At 40.4% G+C, this 19,228-nt stretch overlaps 1 protein-coding gene across 1 annotated transcript in view; it reads right to left on the bottom strand.

The window, feature by feature from the left end:
* Positions 1–4,336: 4,336 nt before the first annotated feature.
* Positions 4,337–19,228, bottom strand: part of ITGA11 (integrin subunit alpha 11) — a 229,127-nt gene continuing 214,235 nt past the window's right edge. The window contains exons 28-30 of the mRNA XM_044662398.1: positions 17,547–17,642; positions 6,139–6,252; positions 4,337–4,423 (exon numbers count right to left, since the gene is read on the bottom strand). Coding sequence (XP_044518333.1) covers positions 4,352–4,423; positions 6,139–6,252; positions 17,547–17,642 — 282 coding nt within the window. The 3' untranslated portion in view covers positions 4,337–4,351. The remainder of the gene's footprint in view (positions 4,424–6,138; positions 6,253–17,546; positions 17,643–19,228) is intronic.

Here is a 19,228-nt window from a genome sequence, read left to right as displayed (position 1 = left end):
TTTTTCAAGTCATAGATTGGTCACCATTTATTTCCATGGGGGACACTAATCAAATAAGGATCATATTTAGGGAACAACTTGCTATCCATTAGAAGTTAATGTCATATAAGTAAAATATGCAGCACTGTTTCTTTTCTCCCCTGAAAAATATTCTGGGAATTAGACAAAGATGTTGTAAAAATGAGTCCAAACTATTCTGAATATGTTATGAGAAGATAAGGCAACCTATAATATACTATCATGCTCAGCCATCCCAATTAGCCCTATTACCAGTTGTTTAATCTTTGATTTGGCTCCTGGTTTCTCCTCTAACTTTACAATATGGTTACCATTTAAGAATGGAAGAATGGCGTTCTGATTAATACCATAATAGTGACAAGTAAATGTATCATGTATATGATTATGAATCTTATTTTCTTTATTCTCTATTGCCCTTTGTGTGGATTTTTCCTGTCTCAAGATGTTGAAGAAAGTCAGAGTAATCTCATAATTCACTCCCCTCCCTGTTTTAATGAAGAACACAGTAGATAAGATGGCATAATGAAACAAATCAAGCATTCTTGTATGTGGGGGTGAACTCTAGTTGCCCATGGGAGTTCTTAGAAAACATCTGAAGCAGGTATCACAAACAACCTTCTCTGTGTCACAGAACTGAACTTAAAGTAACCATATTGTGTAGAAATTGGGGGAATGTGTGTGCAGATTATTCACTTTTCAAAAATAATTTATCACAGGGAATTCATTAAATAGCTGTTTCTGTGTGTAAAGTAGAATTAAATTTATATGCAACTTTTCAGGAAGGCACTCATAGAACAAATAGCAATGCAAAAACAAAATTGTTGAAATTAAAGTTGGAAGAAAACCAAATGAAGAATTGAATCATTGTGGTAGCCCTGTGTTGGTGGGGGAGAATAAGAACTAAACTCCAGCAGTGAATGAATTCAATAATAGTAATAGAGCTTAGATGCCATGACTGTAATTGTTTAAATCTAAAAAGGATGTTTGATTATATTTTGACTTTCATAAGAAAGTTAATCCCAAGCATATCTTTACTGTATATACCAAACCTATTTTACACAGCTGCAAAATGAATTAATATTGAGTCTAGTGGAAATCAAAATAGTCCACTTAGCCCCAGAGTTCTGCACCAGACAGAGATCATGCAAAACTGGGAGTACTGGCTTGTTATTTAGGGGAACAGTTTTCATGTCCTAAAGGTAAATTAGAACTCCAGGTCAGATCCTTCATGATAAATATCATTCCAGACAAAAACCCTATGTAACAAAATGTTCTTCCCAGCTTGAGCCCTCAGTTTGTTCTGAGAAACATCTATGCTCATAGGATTCTTGTCCAACAAAATAAATCCAAACTGGCCCTTGGAGTCATCATGGGAATTGACTTATGTATTTGAAATGTCTGAACTTTTCTTTTCATAGATTATGTCTGAATAGACCTCCCAGAACAACTAGTTTAAATTAACTACTAAATTTGGTCAGATAACTTTTCTCCCAAAGGAACAACCATATTATTTGTCTAAGTCAGAAGTTCTTTTGATACCGTGTACTGACTTGAAGGGAATCTTCTTTGGTTTTCAGAAGTGGCCTCCCTGCATCCTGGCTATTCATGTTGGTTACTAAAAAAGCTTTTTGGGCTACAGGTACATATTTGTACAGTTACAGGAGCCATTTCTGTCTCTCATGTATGTTGTGCAATGGCACTTTTGGGGTTCTTGAATAGGAAAAGGAGGGTGGCTGGGGTAAGGAGGGTAGGGAAAAGTAAAGCTAAACATTTTCATGTTCTTCCTCAAAGTACTGGAATATAATGGTATGAAATTGTGTTGAAATGTCAACTAGCTATTAATGAAATAGTTGTACCCCTTTGATAGGTCTCCATACTGGATAGTGTTCCTTGAAGTTCCTTGAATGTCAGGATTGGATCATATGATCCCTTATGGTTCTTTATAGTCCTTTGATTTGATTACCTCTTATAAGGCAAGTAGGTGGGGGTAGCTAGGTGGCTCAGTGGATTGAGTCTAGAGATAGGAGGACATGGATTGAAATCTGGCCTCAGATACTATCTGTGTGACCCTGGGCAAGTCATCTAACCCCCCATTGCCTAGCCCTTATCACCCTTTTGCCTTGGAACCAGTTCATAGTATTGATTTTAAGATGGAAGGTAAGGGTTCAAAAAATTATGCAAGTAGGTGTAAAATAAATACTTTTTTTTCATAGATAGGTGCTGCCTTTTGAGACCAAGCAAAGTCTGTTCAGTCACTATTTTATATAACAATCCTTTCAACATTAGGGTATATTAAAATATTTCCTTTCACAGAGACTGAAAGTTGGAAGGGATCTTAGAAACCATTGCATTCAAACTGCTTAAATCTTTCTCCATGCCAAGTCTCTCCTGTTTTCTGAGTTGATTCTTATGTGGCTTGGTTTTAAAGTCCCCTCACCGTCCTGATCTTTACTGGAAATTAGAGCTGACAGTGGGCAAGGCAGCTCTGAATTTTGTGACACAACCTATAAAATGAGGTTCTAGACCAGACTGATAACCTTTGAGCAGCTGACCAGTTCTGAGATTTTGCAGCTTTTTTAAAAGTAAGAAAATGAACAGTCCCTTTTATATCTTCCCTATCAAGAAAAAATGACAAATGGAGTCAGTGACATCCTGATGGAAAGGACCCTGATCACAGGATATTAGATCAAAACTATTGGTATCTTAAACGTATTTTTAATTCTTAAAAATATTTAAGACAGTAAAGATTGTACTATGCAACAGATGAACAGATGCTCTTGCTTCCCCCATATTGCCCTGTTCCCATCAAAAAATAAGTTCAAAAGGCATAAATAATTTCATTTTGCACAAAGAAGGCCTAGACCTGTTGGCCTTGGTGGCTTCTGGCTCAGTGGCCTCATGGTGGATTCAGCCAGTACACCCCTATCAGTTTCCCTTGCACACACACTTATGAAGCCACACAGTTTGTAGAAGATATTTCAAACTGTTTTTTCCCCATAATGTCTCAAATGTAGATGTTTCCTGAATATATAGCTGGTTTCTGAACTCTCTACATTAAGGTGCTTAATTTGATAAGAATTTTATTCAGTGCATTCAGAAAAGGATGAATCAAAATATCTCTGCTAAAACTTTTCTCACTTGGGCCACTGGGTTTATCTTTGAGATTGACAGGACCATGAGAGGAATCCTTATAGGGGCTTCGTAGAGAAGGGGTTGGCAGAGGGCACAGCATAGCTGTAGTGAACACATGTGTTGCCCATGAATGAATACTGTCAGGTGTATAGAGCAAAGTTTGGGATTCAACTCCTCCCCAGCATCCAACTCCAATACTTTGTTCCTGTAGGTTATCAGTAGGAAAACCAGAAATGTGGATTTCATAGCACCATGTTTTGCATCATCCAAACTCTTCCCTCTGAGGTACTGAGAAACTAAAGCAACTTTAACAGTAGCTGGGAATAAGGAGGGAAGTGTGTGTGTGTGTGTGTGTGTGTGTGTGTGTGTGTGTGTGTGTGTGTGTGTGTGTGTGTGTGTGTGTGTATTCAGCCTGCCTCCCTGATTGCTGAGGCTAGTGACACAAATGCCTGTCAGTCTCTACATCCCACAAATGCTAGGGGTAGGAAGCAATATCTTATTTCCTGGGATAAATTGCTTCCTGGGGTGTAGGACTTTCCTTAGCTCTAGATTAATCTGGCAGAGGTGGGGAGGAGCCTCATGAGGTTTTCCACCTGCTTCTGTCCCATCCAACTTGGAGAAAGTTTGGAAAAATTTCAGGAGCTGACAGTATAGGTGAGACAATTAATGAGCCATCAGCAGAATTTCAGGTAGGTGGGAGATGAACGCACCAGATCTTAATGCTTCCTATAACACTGCTCAGATTTTCTGCAGTCTAGACTGGGGACTGAGCATGAGCAGTGGTCACTAGAATCTTCTTCCCCAGGTTTCATCCGATAATGGTGATGATGAAGAATTGCTTGCATCCTGGAACCTCGAGAAAGGTATGCTCCCCCAAAGCATCTCTAAACAGAGACACTGAGAAGACAGAGCTGGATCTCTGGATAAGCCAGGCAGGAGCAGAGTATGTGTGTGCTCAGCTACCAGGGCTTAGGTAGAGCAATGCTGTTTTAAACCAGTTTGAAGTACCTTTCTGGGGAAAGTGGGACTGTAGCCACCCGGGGAATTTATGCTTTGGGATGACATCATTTGAAAAGGGATGCCTTTTCTTCTCTCCCGTTGGTCCAGAGATGGTCAGACAGGCACTCCACGGGCAGCAGACTGATGCGGGCCAGACACAAAGTGCACTCCCATCCCCATTGAATCACACCCTCTTGGAGCCTCATTCCAGCACTTTGGCATTGGGTTCCTGTTCTGTTTTCCTCTCTCGACTGGAACTTTTAAAGAATCCGAGCTGTGGGTATTGAAAGGGAACAACCACCCCCTCTTCATTAACCATAAGCAAGGCATGGTATAATTTCTATCTATATACTGGCCCAGATTCCCATCACTCTAAAACCCTCCACTTTATATCCATCCTTCAAAGCCTCATTTAACTCTCACATCGTTCATGAAGCCTCCTGCTCACAAGAATAGTCCCTTTCAGATTCTCCTTGAGTTGAATGCACAAGTTGATACTTAATTACATTTTGGTTTGCATTTGCTGTTTCTCAAAATGATCTCATAAGCTGCTTGAGAGGAATTAATATCTTATCTTATCCATGCATCACTACCACTCTTTTCTTCCTCCTCTCTTCCTACCTCCCTGTCACAAGTCTGGAGCCTCCAGAAACTCTGAATAAATACTTGTTAATATAGTAAAAAACACTGGGCTTAACATTGGAAGACTAGGGTTGTCATTGGCCTCTAACTTGCTATATTTCTGACTTTGATTGTTACTTATCTCTTTAAGACAGTCTCCTCGTCTGTAAAATGAGGATAATTATGTCTTGTTTAGTCTGACAATTGTACTGTGAGGCTCTAATGTGACAATGTATGTGAAAGTGGAACAATACACTTATAAGAGATTATTACTGATGAGGATGCTTCTTTTAGGCAAGCAAGTTAATTTTGGAAAATAGGAATACCTTGGGATGGCAGTGGGGCAATGTTGGTGATGAATGGAAAGGATCAGTGGTTAGAGGCAGGGCCAGCCTAACCATGAGTAGAATTAAGCAACTGTCTATGTAGTTTGATATCAGGGGCCTAAAAAAAGGCCTGCTCTTTGCCAATAGACTTGTCACAATACACAATGTCTAAAATGTTCTCCATTTCGTTCCTCTCTTACTACTCAGGGGTAAAGCATTGAAAGCACAGTTAAAATGCAGCTCTTTCTTGGGAAGGAGGAACACATTGTCTAACAATTTGCTATAAATTAGTTTATCAGATGACTTTTCTCCCAACTCCCAGGTACTGGGACTCAAGTCTGCTAAGTTTTAATGTGGGGAGGGATAGAAAGGTGGGTTTGAGTGGGATTTCACAGGGGATACCCTGGGCAGTTGGAGAACAATTTAAGAACATTTAGAGTTTGTGTGTGTATATGTGTTGCATGTATGTGTATATGTGTGTATAATAGAAAGTGAAAGTAGACTAAAAGAAAACTTGGTCTACTAAAATTTTCATTAAAGGAAGATTTCATTAAGGAGGTAAGATCTCTTCAGGTTGACTTTAAGGTACTAGTATGTCCTTAGTAAATGTTTACTTAATTGAATTTAAAAGATTCATGTGCAGTTAAGACATAAGAAACCTGGGTTATGGCCCCTGTTCTTGCTTTAACGGTGTGATTTAGGCTAGACTCATTTACTTCTCTGAAGAACGAGGGGCTGAACCAGATGATTTCCTTAAGGTTTCTTATATAGTTTTGATGCTCTGCAATTCTATCATACTTAAAAGCACATATGGTCTTCAATGCAAGAGCCTAGATAATAGGCTAGAAGCAGCAAGTGGGAGTTTCATGGAGGAAAGATGGAGAGTCTGACCTCAGGTCCCTGGGGAAGAAGTATTCAAGAGGTCAGCAATTTGTTTAGATCCTGGAGAGCTGATGAGGGTGAAATGCCCAGGCTTCCCAGCTTCCCATCCTCATTATTAGGCTGTGCCACCTCAGTAGCTGCCTGAAGCCACGGCCCTCACCTTCCAGAGTGCCAGGACCAGCAGAGCAAGGAGCAAGAGGCCTCCCAATGTGCTTCCAATGATGATCCAAATCGGGATCTGGGAATTCTCTGGCTTAGAGATTTCAAATATGATCTGAAAGGGACAATAGCCAAGAAAAACCATTAGTTGAATGTTGCCAAAATAGTCTTTTCTAGGAGAGGAGACATGGCCTCTGCTCTTGTGGAGCTTTTAGTCTGATGAGGGGTACAGGTTAGAGATGGTCCTTATCCTAACTAAAAATGCTAGAAAGAACTAGCATGACCAGAGTCCAGCTCTCTTCCTCCATTTAAGGCCCAACCAATAGGGAAGCCAACCCCTCAAGCCTCCATGAATCAGCACCTTTCAGAAGGAGGTTCTCTGTAAATTGGCAATATCTGTCTCTGCATAACAATTACCCAGGACTCCTTCCTAGTCTGTCCTTGGCATATGGAAAGTATGTGTGAATTAGGGGTCACTGGGAAAGCTATCCTACCCTTAAAATAGCTTTCTTTATCCACTGATTTTGGAGCTTTGAGGCCTAAGGCCACCAGATAAGATGGGACATAGAGAGGGGAGGCAGAGATCAGAAAAGACAATCTTGGAGGTGTGTAGTTAGAATTATCTTGAATCCCTAAAAAAAAACCAAAAACAACACATACACAAAAAACTACATTACCCAAACTTCCTTTCTATATTACCCACAATTCCTTTTCCTTTCTTTTTACCTGCATCCTTGGCATGATCATATATGGTTTTGGCTCTTCCACATGAATTGAGTGGTGACCAGTCCTTGTGGCCCTAGCCTCTCTCTCTTCCACGTGAGGTGAGTGGGAAAGGTTCTTTGCGTTCTCTAGCTCTCTAATTTAATATTAATAAGAACTTAGAAATATAAAACTTTGGAGGCATTGAATATTAATTTTAAAATCTACATTTGGGGGGGAAGCTGGGTAGCTCAGTGGATTGAGAGCCAGGCCTGGAGACGGGAGGTCCTAGGTTCAAATCTGGCCTCAGACACTTCCCAGCTGTGTGACCCTGGGCAAGTCACTTGACCCCCATTGCCTACCCTTACCACTCTTCCACCTATAAGTCAATACACAGAAGTTAAGGGTTTAAAATAAAAAAAAAAATCTACATTTGGCAACTTTATGAAGGGATCCCCTGCAGAACTAAGTTTCCCAGCTCTCCCACAGAGCCCTCCAGCGGGGCTCTCCCAGAACTCCCTGCTTCTGCCACTTTTCTGCTGATTTCCCCCCTCCCCCATTGCCTCAAGCTTTTTCGAGAGTGTCCACCCAGCAGCAGCACTTGGTTGGGGGCCTCCCACTGCCTTTTTTTCTTTTTTTTTTTTTAAACCCATACCTTCCATCTTGGAGTTAATACTGTGTATTGGCTCCAAAGCAGAAGAGTGGTAAGGGTAGGCAATGGGAGTCAAGTGACTTGCCCAGGGTCACACAGCTGGGAAGTGTCTGAGGTCAGATTTGAACCTAGGACCTCCTGTCTCTAGGCCTGGCTCTCAATCCACTGTCTTCTTGAGGTACTGACTTCAGCTGCTCCTAGCCCCTACAGCCAAACCATCTTCCGCTGCACCAACTGTTGCTGCCTCATCTTCCATGACTGGTAAGCTTTAAAAGACTCCCCTCTCTCCTTGCTCAACTGCTATCCTCCTTCCCCTCCTACTCCTAGATTCGCCAGATCTAGACCTCCTGCTTCTTGCTACTGTTGCTCTTTTCCTATTTCTCCTTTCTCCCTTCCTTGCCTGGCCCCCACCCCCACCCCGAGACTCTCCACTCCGAGGCTCCCCCATACCCCAACTTAATCCCTCCTGCCCTGGAAATTTCTGGGCTTCCTGCTTTCTCCCTGCTTCTGCCCCACCACTGCCTGGAAGATCTGAGAGCTGTTTGGAAGCTCTTTCTTTGGTCCTGCAAAAAGATAAGATCCCCATACCCCTCCCTGCCCCAACTTGGGTTTCAAAAAGCAAGATAACCACTTCAATTTTCGGTTTACAGCTGCGGCAGCTTTGAGACTCCCTGAGCAGCAAACTCGCCCTGTTTTGTAGTCATATCCTCCATTTTGGTTTCTGGCAGATACAATCATGCCCCTTACTCCCACCTCCTACCCTAACCATGCCTCTTATCCCTTCCTGTTGTAGTGCTGCCACTTAGCCACCAGAGGCATTGAACACTCAAAAAATTGTTTTCTTTTTCTTCCCTCTTTTTCCTGCTGAGCCATAGTGGCTGTTTTCTGCCGTCAGAGGGCAGCAACACCCAAACAAACAAATAAATAAAAGCATTACAAATAAAGTGAAAAAAATTTTTTTTCCAAATAAAACCCAACAAAATCATATGACATCATATAAAATAAAATAAAACAAGACAAAATACCCCTTACACTGCCCCTACCCCAAATAAGAAATATAATAAAAAACTTTTTAAAATAAAATACATAAATATATGTATTGACAATTATTCTCTTTTTCACTTTCCTTCAATCTACCCTTTTGATTACAATGCTTAGCAGTATAAATGCTACTCTACAAGAAACTCTTGTGCTTTTTGCCCAATTAGGAACTTATAAGGTTCCAGATTGCTTCCTCCTTCTTATATGGCTTAGAATTTTCTTTTTTCCCTCTGGACTATTAAGTCACAACAAGCTTCCCAATGGAGAATGCAGACCAACATACAAATTCAATTGAACTGCTTCGTGCATTACTTCCATGGTTAAATGGCAAAGGGAGATTCCCCCAGCACATGCCTGATTTTTGCAATCCTGTTTCTGAACCACTAAGAGAGGAAAATCCCATTTCTCCTGAAATAGAGATGACAGGACCCTCTACTAAATCTCTGGTGCAGAACTTTCTTATACTCTGAACCACCTCGCTCATGCTCTGCAACTCCTGGCTAACCTTACCTCACCTGTTTCTCCTACCTCACAACAAATCACAGCCCTGAGGAAATCTTGTCCTCCTACCATACCTGTTCTTTCCCATGCTGCCTTGGTATCCCCACAGTCAGCTTCTCAGAAACCACACCTATTGAATGATTCCTATGAAGGCCTTTTGCCCTTAAGGGAAGTGTCCATAATAGGACATGCTGGGGATGTGGTTACATTAAAACAATGTACACCTTTCACACCACAAAATATAAAGGAATTAAAACAAGATACTCCTACTTATGAGGAAAAACCAATAATAGTAATAAAAAAGGTGGATGATATTTTTTTCACTATGACCCATATAAAGATGTAGAAAAATTGCTCCAGGCTTTCCTTACGGAACATGAAAGGAATAAAATTATCTCTCATGTTAACAAAGCCCAAGGACACAATGCAGCACACTTGCCATCTGAAGATCCTAAATAGCAGTATAACAACTCCAGAGAATATGCACAATTATGTCTTGGTAGGGATGCCATTCTCAAAGCAATGCAAGAATGCGCCAAGCCACAATCCTGGACCAAAATTACACAATCCAATGATGAGACACCCTCCCAATTCATGGATAGGCTCGTTGAGCTGGGAGGTAGATATATGGAACTTGACATTTCTATTGAAAAGGATACAAGACAAATAAGGGAACAATTTGTCAATAACTCTTGTAAAGAGGTCCAAGATTACTTTAAAACACATTGCCCTAGGTGGCCTGAGATCTTGATGAATTAAGGAGAACTGATGTTAAAGGCCACAAAGAAAAACAGGAAGAGACTAATAATTTAATGGAAATGTTTCAAAAGAAACTAGACTCTTTAAGTGATAAAATTGATAACAACAAAAAGGGCATGATACTCAACCAATGGCAATTGCCCCTCTCCCAGAATCTAACTATCGATCCCTTATCTGCCACTTCTGTAAGAAGAAGGGCCATACAATGATAAACTGTAGGAATTTGTTAAGAGTAATCAGAAACCAGTTGAATAATAACTATGGAAATAATTATAGGAATAATCATTATAATAATTACTTCAGGAATTGCAACTTTAGGACTGATACAATTCTAGGAATATGGATCAGGCAATTGATAACTCATACCAAATGACACTGCAGCAGTATATCTTGAGTGGAGCTTGTCACTGAACCATCCAGGGTGCTATTTATTGCCCGTCAAGGGGGAGCCTAAGGAACTACCCAAAGATTATGAAGGTGTATGGGGGAAGTTGGGGCACAGGAATCAGAGGATACAACCTTTCATTTTCCAGACCCTGATGTCTTACTACCCATTGTCCCCATCCACTGCCCCCTTACCCCCCATACACTTGAGCCCCATGTAACATTAAAGGTGGGTAACACCTATTATGACTGTCTTTTGGACACTGGAGCTTCCAGGTCTATATTGAAGAGTATACCTGACCCAGATTGCAATTCCATAGGATCAATAAATGTAGTGGGGGTATCAGGGACAGACACCCCAAAAGGTTCAAAAACTTTCCCCTAGGATGGTGTCCATAGGACCCCTGAATGTGGAGCACTCTTTACTCTTGATGCCTGGCTCCCCTATAAATTTGCTGGGGAGAGATCTTTTATGCAAGCTTAGAGCCACAATAACTTGTTCATCAGATGGCTCTATGTCACTGGAATTGCCTGAGGAATCCTTAACTTTGGTCCCTGTACTTCTTTTAGATAGTCATTAGACAAAGGAGTCTCCCACTTTTAAAATCCCAGCTGATATACCTGAGTCTCTCTGGGCCACATCATCTTCTGATGTTGGCCTACTTAAATCAGTTGTCCCTGTCCAAATTAAAACTGAATCTATCCCACCTCCTTCCATTCCTCAGTACCCTCTCTTGAAGGAGGCAATAGAGGGCATTACCCCAGTGAAAAATTCACTAATTGACCAAGGCATCATAATTCCCTGTAAATCTGAATACAATACACCCATCCTGCCTGTTAAAAAGCCAAAATTGGGGCCTGATGGCAAGCATCTCTGTCAATTCGTCCAGGATTTGAGGGCCATGAACAATCATGTTATAAAGAGACACCCTGTAGTTTCCAACATAAAAACTATTATTTCTTCTATTCCTAGCACAGCTACTTACTTTATAGTAGTAGACTTGTGCTCAGCCTTCTTTTCCATACATATACATGAGGATTCCAGGCATATCTTTGCTTTCACCTGGAAAGGTTAACAGTGGACCTGGGCTCATTTGCCTCAAGGTTTTGTGGACAGCTCCACATTGTTCACACAATTCTTAACTGCTGATACGGATGCCATTAAATTTAAATACAGCTGTTTAATCCAATATATGGATGATTTGCTCTTGGCCTCACCAAATGCTGAGGCATGCCAAGAGGATAGCAAGTATCTTCTTTTGGAGCTACATAAGAGAGGCCACAAGTCTCTAAAGACAAAGCTCAGTGGTATCTCCCCAAACTGCAATATTTAGGATTTATTTTAACTGCTGGGTCCCATTTAATTTCTCCTAAACATATTGAAAGTATCCAAAAATTAAGTGCTTGTACCACTAAAAAACAATTGAGGGTGATTCTTGGAGCAACAGGATTTTGTCGGCAGTGGATCCTTTGCTATGGGGAAATCACTAAGCCCTTTGTATCACTCACAAAAAACTCAGTCCCTGAACCACTTAAATTGAAAAAGAAACACCTAACAGCGCTTTCAAATTTAAGACAGGCTATCCTGTCTGCCCCTGCTCTATGCATCCCAAATTATGACAAACCATTTACCTTATATGTCCATGAAAGGAAAGGGGTAGCTTTGGGTGTTCTAACTCAACTTTTGGGACCTGCTCAATGCCTGGTAGCCTATTATTCAGCCCAGCTGGACCCAGTAGCTTCAGGAGCACCACCATACCTTAGAAGAGTAGCTGCCACAGCTTTATTAGTAACTAAATCTGCTGATCTGGTATTAGGATGCCCTCTGATCATAATGTGCTTGCATGAGGTTGAGGTATTGTTATTAAGACATAGGACTCAGGCTTTTACTGATCAAAGGATTACGAGATACGAGATAACCCTATTGAATAATGAACATATCACATTAAAACACTGTGGAGTTCTTAATCCTGCAACCTTGCTCCCTGATTTGCCAACTTCCAGAGAACCTTTATACAATTGTACATCTTTAGTGTCCACTGCTGATAAACCTCATAATGATTTATTGGACACCCCTTTGGATAATTTGGATTTAATATTATTTACAGATGGTTCTTTTATGAGATGGTGTGAGCTATACAGGAGCTGTGGTAGTTATAGAATTGGATACTCTATGGTCAACTTCCTTACCCTCACATGTAAACGCACAAGGTGCCGAACTCACAGCTTTGAAACATGCCTGTATCATTGCAAAGAATAAAAGGGTCACAATTTACACAGACTCCCATTATGCATTTGACATATGTCGTCATGCTGTTGGCATGTTATGGCTTCAGAGGGGATTCTTAACATCAGTTGGAAAATGTATTGCTAATGCAAACCTTATTACTGAGCTTCTTTCTGCCATCCAGCTCTGTGAAGCCATAGCTGTTGTTCACTGCTCTGCACACACAGATGGCACTGACCCTGTCTTCAGGGGATACAATTAAACAGACTCTGCAGCCAAACTAGCAGCCTTAGAAGGACCTGAATTAATTATGCCACTAACAATTACTCATGATTTGGATCTACCCCTTTCCTATAATGACAAGGAAGCGGGAAAAAGGAAGCAGAAATTTAAAGCAAAACAGATAAATGGAGTATGGGTGTCATATGAAGGCAAACTTCTGCTCCTTAGAGCTTTCTATAACCAAATTTGTCACTCCATCCATAAACATGGTCATTTCGGCACCCAAGGTATTGTAGACTCTGTTAAAAAAGTATGGATAGCACCTGGAATAACTACAATTGCCTCCAAAATATGTACAGCTTGTCCTACCTGCCAGGCCTTTAATCAGCATGCTTTTCAAGGAAAAGCCTTTGGTGGACATCTTCTAGCTTACATACTGTTTAAGCATTTACAAATTGATTTTATCTCTATGCCAAAAGCTGGACAGTATAAATTTTGTCTGGTCATAGTCGATCAGCTGTCCAGGTGGCCTGAAGCATTCCCTATTGCTCAGGCCACAGCGGCTTTTGTTGCCAAAGTCCTTTTGAAAGAGATTATTCCTCATTTTGGCCTGCTAGCATGTATTGATTCTGATAAAGGAACTCATTTTACTGATTTGATCTTATTGCAAATTTATTCATGCTTGAGGATAACTCCTAAATTTCATACACCATATCATCCCCAGAGCTCCAGCCAAGTTGAAAGAATCAATAAAGAACTTAAAACTATGATTGGCAAATTGTGCATGGAGACTCATTTAAAATGGCCCAAAATTCTACCTCTGGCCCTGTTTTATCTTAGAAGCAGACCCAGAGGTGATTTACACATCTCACCATTTGAGATGCTATTTGGACATCCACCTATTCAGGCACAACCATTTACCCCTGCCTATACCTCATTGTTAGGAGGGGATACAACCATTGCCACTTATATCAGACAATTACAAACAAAATTGTGAGAACTCCATAACTCTGGAGCTGCTGTTCAAGCAGGCCCCATAGACTTCTCACTTCGTGATCTGAACCCAGGTGATAGTGTGTACATAAAGAATTTCAAATGTACTGGGTTGACTGAACTTGCTTATGATGGACCATTCCAGGACCTATTGACTACACCAACAGCCATTAAAATTGGGGAAAGAGACTCATGGGTTCATTGTAGTCATGTAAAATGAGTACCCTCTATTGATAATGAATAATTCTCTGTACTAATTATAATTGCCTGTACTTATTATATTTGATTATTGATTGTATTTGACTATTGATTGTGGTAAGAATGCCCTATTGCTGGATTTGCACTATTTTGTTGCACTTTATTTGGTTGATCCTTGTACTTGAATGATACATATAATACCTCACAACAGAATATTTGTATTAGTGACCTATATTGACCTGATGTGCCTTTTGTCATTCCTTTTGTATTTTCTTAAATATATTATTGCATTATCTACCTCATTTGCACTCACACTGTGGTTCATGGCAAGTTAAAGAGGAAATGAATCTTATTTTTGGAAATTAGCCTCTATACTTTACCTCTGTGATTGTGAAACTACACATTTTTAATATTTTTGTTTTTTCTTTCTACATATGCCATACAGTGTTTGATTTTTTCTCTCATTTTTTTATATTTGAAGCACATGTCACAAGTATTAAAAAGGTTTTTGACTGTTTTGATTTTTGCAATAGAATAAGCTAAGATGTTCATTTGCCTCGCATATAAATGCATACCCAAAAAGCTTTGGATGATGGAAACCTGCCACTAGTTATTTAAATATTATGAGACTTTTGCTTGATGAATATATCTAATCCAAGGAGAAACGGACCACAAAGGAGCACAGAAGTTGACCTGTGAAGTGCCAAATGAGCACAAAAAGGAAAAAGAAACCAAACCAATCCTATGACATTCTGCGCAAAAGAGTGCAAAAACTTGATCATGTGTGAGACTTGAGGTTGCAGTGCTTAACATATGTTAAGACATAGGACTTCCTTTTATCACACTCTATATCAAGTACACAACATTGATTATTCTAGCTCCATTATCCCTGAAAGTGAAGAAAAGGATCGAACTGGTAAATGCTATTTCCCATTTGTTTCGAGATCTAGTCTCTTTTTCTATTTATTTCAGGATGTGACAACTTACTGTAGTCTAGGCTGCTAAATTGGGTTAGTGAGTGATTGTTGTTGCAATGCTTATGGGACATGGATTGCTACAAAAACCTGTTGTGATTTGTGAATTTTTTCCTTTTTCCTAGAATTTTATTTTTTATTTCTTTGGATTCTTTGATGTTTTTGATAATTGATTCATATACCTTATGACTTGACCATGTATCCTTGTATCCTCTTCAGGCAGGGAATGTGTTATTCTCCTCAGAGGGGACTATGTTATTGCTGTGAATTTGGATTTGAATTTGACCCTAATTTAGAACAGAAGACTACCTCCCAGAATCCAGAAGGTGTCATGAAGATGCCTGCAGAGAATACCCACTGTACCAGAAGATCCAGAGTGAACTTTGAGACATGGCGAATTTGAACTTTGGGGGTTGAATGCATTTATTTTGAATGGACATTCTCATGCCAAAAAAAGGGGACTGCCCCCTAATTGGCTTTTTGTCAATGCACCGAACATTGGTTTTGTTCTTTCTCCCTTTCATTTCCCTCTTATCTCCAAATTATTGTAATTTTACTTAAAAAAAACAAAACAAAACTATGATATTTATATATGCCTCTAGTTAAAGTTCTAAGTTAAGTTATGTTTGAATGATACATTGGGGAGACTGGTCTCCCAAAGGATCACAGGGGGAATATGTAGTTAGAATTTTCTTGAATCCCTAAAAAAACCCAAAAAACTACATTACCCGAACTTCCTTTCTGTATTATTCACAATTCCTTTTCCTTTCTTTTTACGTGCATCCTTGGCATGATTGTATATGGTTTTGAGGGAAAGGCCTCTCTTTGGCTTTTTCACGTGAATTGAGTGGTGACCAGTCCTTGCGGCCCTAGCCTCTCTCTTTCCCGTGAGGTGAGTGGGAAAGGTTCCCTGCGTTCTCTAGCTCTCTAATTTAATATTAATAAATCCTTATAAATATGCCTTATGAAAATGCCTTTGGAGGCATTGAATATTAATTTTAAAATCTACAGAGGACTATATAATCCAATTAACACTAGTCATTTTAGTTTCTCATTTTTCATGTGATGTTCATCCTCATTATTCCAATCATCATGGCTTGCTTATCTGTACCTCTCCACCTTTCTGAATTCTATCCACCTTCAAAGTCCATTTAAGCCCTATTTTTTTCATTAAGTCATTTGTGATCATATACACTGTTGTATGCTACGTCTGCATGCATGGCACTTGGTATAGTGAAGAGAACACTAGAGGTGGAATTTGCTACCTACCAAGCAGAGCTAAGATTGCTTTTAGCAAGTCATTTAGTCTCTTTGGCTCTGTCTCCTCATCTGAAAATTAAAGGGGTTAGATAAGATGATTTCTAAGATGCTTTCCACTTCTAAATTCTAATTTATTTGCTATGTGTACCACCCATATACTTAGAAATTTTTATACTTATATTTTAAAGGGCATATATCTTGCCATCCCAAATAGACTGAAAGTTTCTTTGAGGAAAGGGGCCTTGTTTTCTACATTTTGGTATCCTCTAGTGTGTCTAGTACAAGGTTAGGTCCTTGATGATTTTGGTTGATTTTCTGAGTATCCAGAAAGGGAATGGAGTATCCTCACAACCCTAACCCCCTAACTCCCTCCCCCCCCCCCAGCCATTCATTCCCCTGCTCTTGGGCGTAGAGAAAGGGAGAGAATCAATTAACATATAAATGGTTGAAAGTCTATTCCCCTACTTCCTCCTAAAAAGTGGGAGCAATGAGAAGTTCCAATGAGGAACTTTTCCTAAGGAAAGCCAGGAGAGGGCAGCAGAACTGCATGTTCCTAACTTGGCTAGGTTCTGGAAGTAACCCCTTCCTTGTCTTGGTTTCTGCCTCCTTTTTTAGGTGACCTGAGCACCAGGGGCTTGAGGGTGGTCAGTAGATGAGATGGATTTCTCTTCAAGGCCTTTGTATCATCATCACCCAGTAAAATTCCCTCATACAGGTGCATTGCCAGACCTCTATACCTTGCTTAAAGCATCAGATTCCCTCAAATAGCACATAAATAACAATCAATGTGCAAATAACTTTTAAGGATTTATTTTATTTATTTATATGGGTTTAGGTTTTCATTTCATAGTGTGAGGGGCAATGAGATAAAATAAGAGGCCACTCTCACTGATTTGTTTTTTTTTTTTAATCCTTACCTTCCACCTTAGAATCAATACTATATTGGTTCCAAGGCAGAAGAGTGGTAAGGGTTAGGCAATGGGGGCTAAGTGACTTGCCCAGGGTCACACAGCTAGGAAATGTTTGAGGTCAAATTTGACCCTAAGACCTCTCATCTCTAGGCCTGGCTCTCAGCCCACTCAATTACCCAGTCATGCCCCCATGAATGTTATTTCTTGTTTTATTAACTAATAAAAAACTGATCATACAGACAGATCCAGAAGAATAGAGAAGAGAAATAATAAAATTGTTTATCTTTATAGATTGCTTTAAGTTTTGCAAAACCTGCCTTGCATTATTTGATTTGCTTTCAAGAGATGGCCTTGCCTTTCCCTGGGGGTGGGTGTGGGGGGGGATGGGGAAAGTGAACACAATCTGGACCTCTAAGTCCCTTGGCCATTTGAGGCCTTGCCTTCTGGGATGGAGTAAGCTGGCCTGGCTCTGGAGCAGGGAGGGAGGGAGAAAGTGGGCCAGGGTCACCCTTTCAGGTTTGATCTTCCCAGTTCTTGTCCTGCCTCCTCCCCCAACCCATGCCCCAACCCCTTTCCAGAGCTTACCTCCCGGCTGGGATCCTCTTCCCTGAAGATGAATGGGCTCTGGAACTGACGCTGCAATGCTGCGTTGACTTTGATTTTCAAGGACTTGAACTTGAGCTGCCCAGAGATAGGGAATGTTGTCTGGTACTGGACAGAGAGGCTTCTACCCCCAACCCATCTCTGCATTTCTGGAGGCCCGAAAAAGCCCACATGCCTATTCTTTCTTATTCTTATAGACTTCCTTATTCTTCTCTTTCAAAAACATATTTCAATACAAGACACTTTTCAAACAGTCCTCACACGAGGTATATTATTAGGAAAAAGTGCCACATAATAGAATGCCCTGGACTAGTTCCACATGGTATTTGCTTTTGTAGCTGACTGATATCTTCCATCTTGACCTGAGCTTTGTTGTCTGAGTATTTTCTAGATATCATTGGAATCATTGTGTTTGTTGTTCTTTTGGTTCTGCTTTCTTCATTTCTCCCCTCCCTCTTCTTTTACCTGACATATTCCCAGTGGCTCCTAGTGACACCCATCTTCCCCAGCTCTGACCCAGAGAAAAGCCTAGAATCAACACCATTGTTAGCTGCCTCAGATGAAGGGCTCTTGGGCTGGTTTAATACAGTGTCCAAGACAGGGCATAGAGCAGGTACTTAATATTTGCTGTTTTGATCCCAATTGGGGGCACAGAGGCAGTGGGAACTTAATTTCTTTAGTGACACTAAGGGAGAGAAGGTCAGATCTGGGATCATAAACAGATTGGGAAGGGAACTTCAAAGTCATCTAAGCCAGTCCCTTTGTTTTATGTACAGTAATAGCAGATGTTACTGGGTTATGACTGTTATGTGCCAATGAAAAAAACCAAGGTCCAGGTAGAGATTAAGTCACTACTTGTACAAGTTCACTCGGAGTACCAAAGTCCTGAGAGATTCCAAATCGAATGCTCTTTTCAGTACAGTGATGGATCTGGTATGACTTTGAGTGAGTCTTTTCTGGGTCTCAGGTTTTCCACCAGTAAATGTCATCTAAGGACGTGCCTTGCTTTTAACATTCTATGATTTATGTATCAGGGATGTTATGCCCCAGGTTCTTATTTAAACTTGTTTCTCCTTCTAGGGCAGAGTGTGACAAGGAAATCCATAGCCCTTACCTTTTCTCCACATTTTCCCAATTCTTTAGCCCTTTATCTGGGACCCTTCCCCAGCTTCTCTGTCCCTACCTGCATCCATTCAACCTTGGTCTCTAGCTCTTGCCCTGAACTCAATGCATAAGGGCATTTATTTTTCAGCTAGGAGAACTTGGTGGCATTAGGTAGACTCTAGTAGGTAGGGCCTTATCCATTCAATAATCAAGGATTGAAGAGAAGACTGTCAGGATCCAAGGATGGAGAGAAAATATCTAAGGAGAGTCAGACTTCAATTAACTCACACTACTTAATGGATAATCTAAAATAATGGATACGTTAGAAAAGATTTCCATCAGTTTTGAAGGCTTTCTGTAATTATCGAGGCAGCAGATTTAGTTGCCTAATTATATTTTGTCAATCCCACCTGTCTTGTGCAGCTTCATTTTACTATCCCAGCCTACAATGAGTCCTCCTTCCTCTGACCTCCTATACAGCGTTTCCTTTCTGCTTCACTGCTTGATTGCTTCATGCTGGCTTTTATATTGATATTTAATTTTATTATAATTATACCTTG

This window comes from Gracilinanus agilis, chromosome 2, assembly GCF_016433145.1.
Source record: "Gracilinanus agilis isolate LMUSP501 chromosome 2, AgileGrace, whole genome shotgun sequence".
Classification (NCBI taxonomy): domain Eukaryota; kingdom Metazoa; phylum Chordata; class Mammalia; order Didelphimorphia; family Didelphidae; genus Gracilinanus; species Gracilinanus agilis.
The sequence above is the reverse complement of the archived record's forward strand: the minus strand, read 5'-3'. Positions and strand labels throughout refer to the sequence as shown.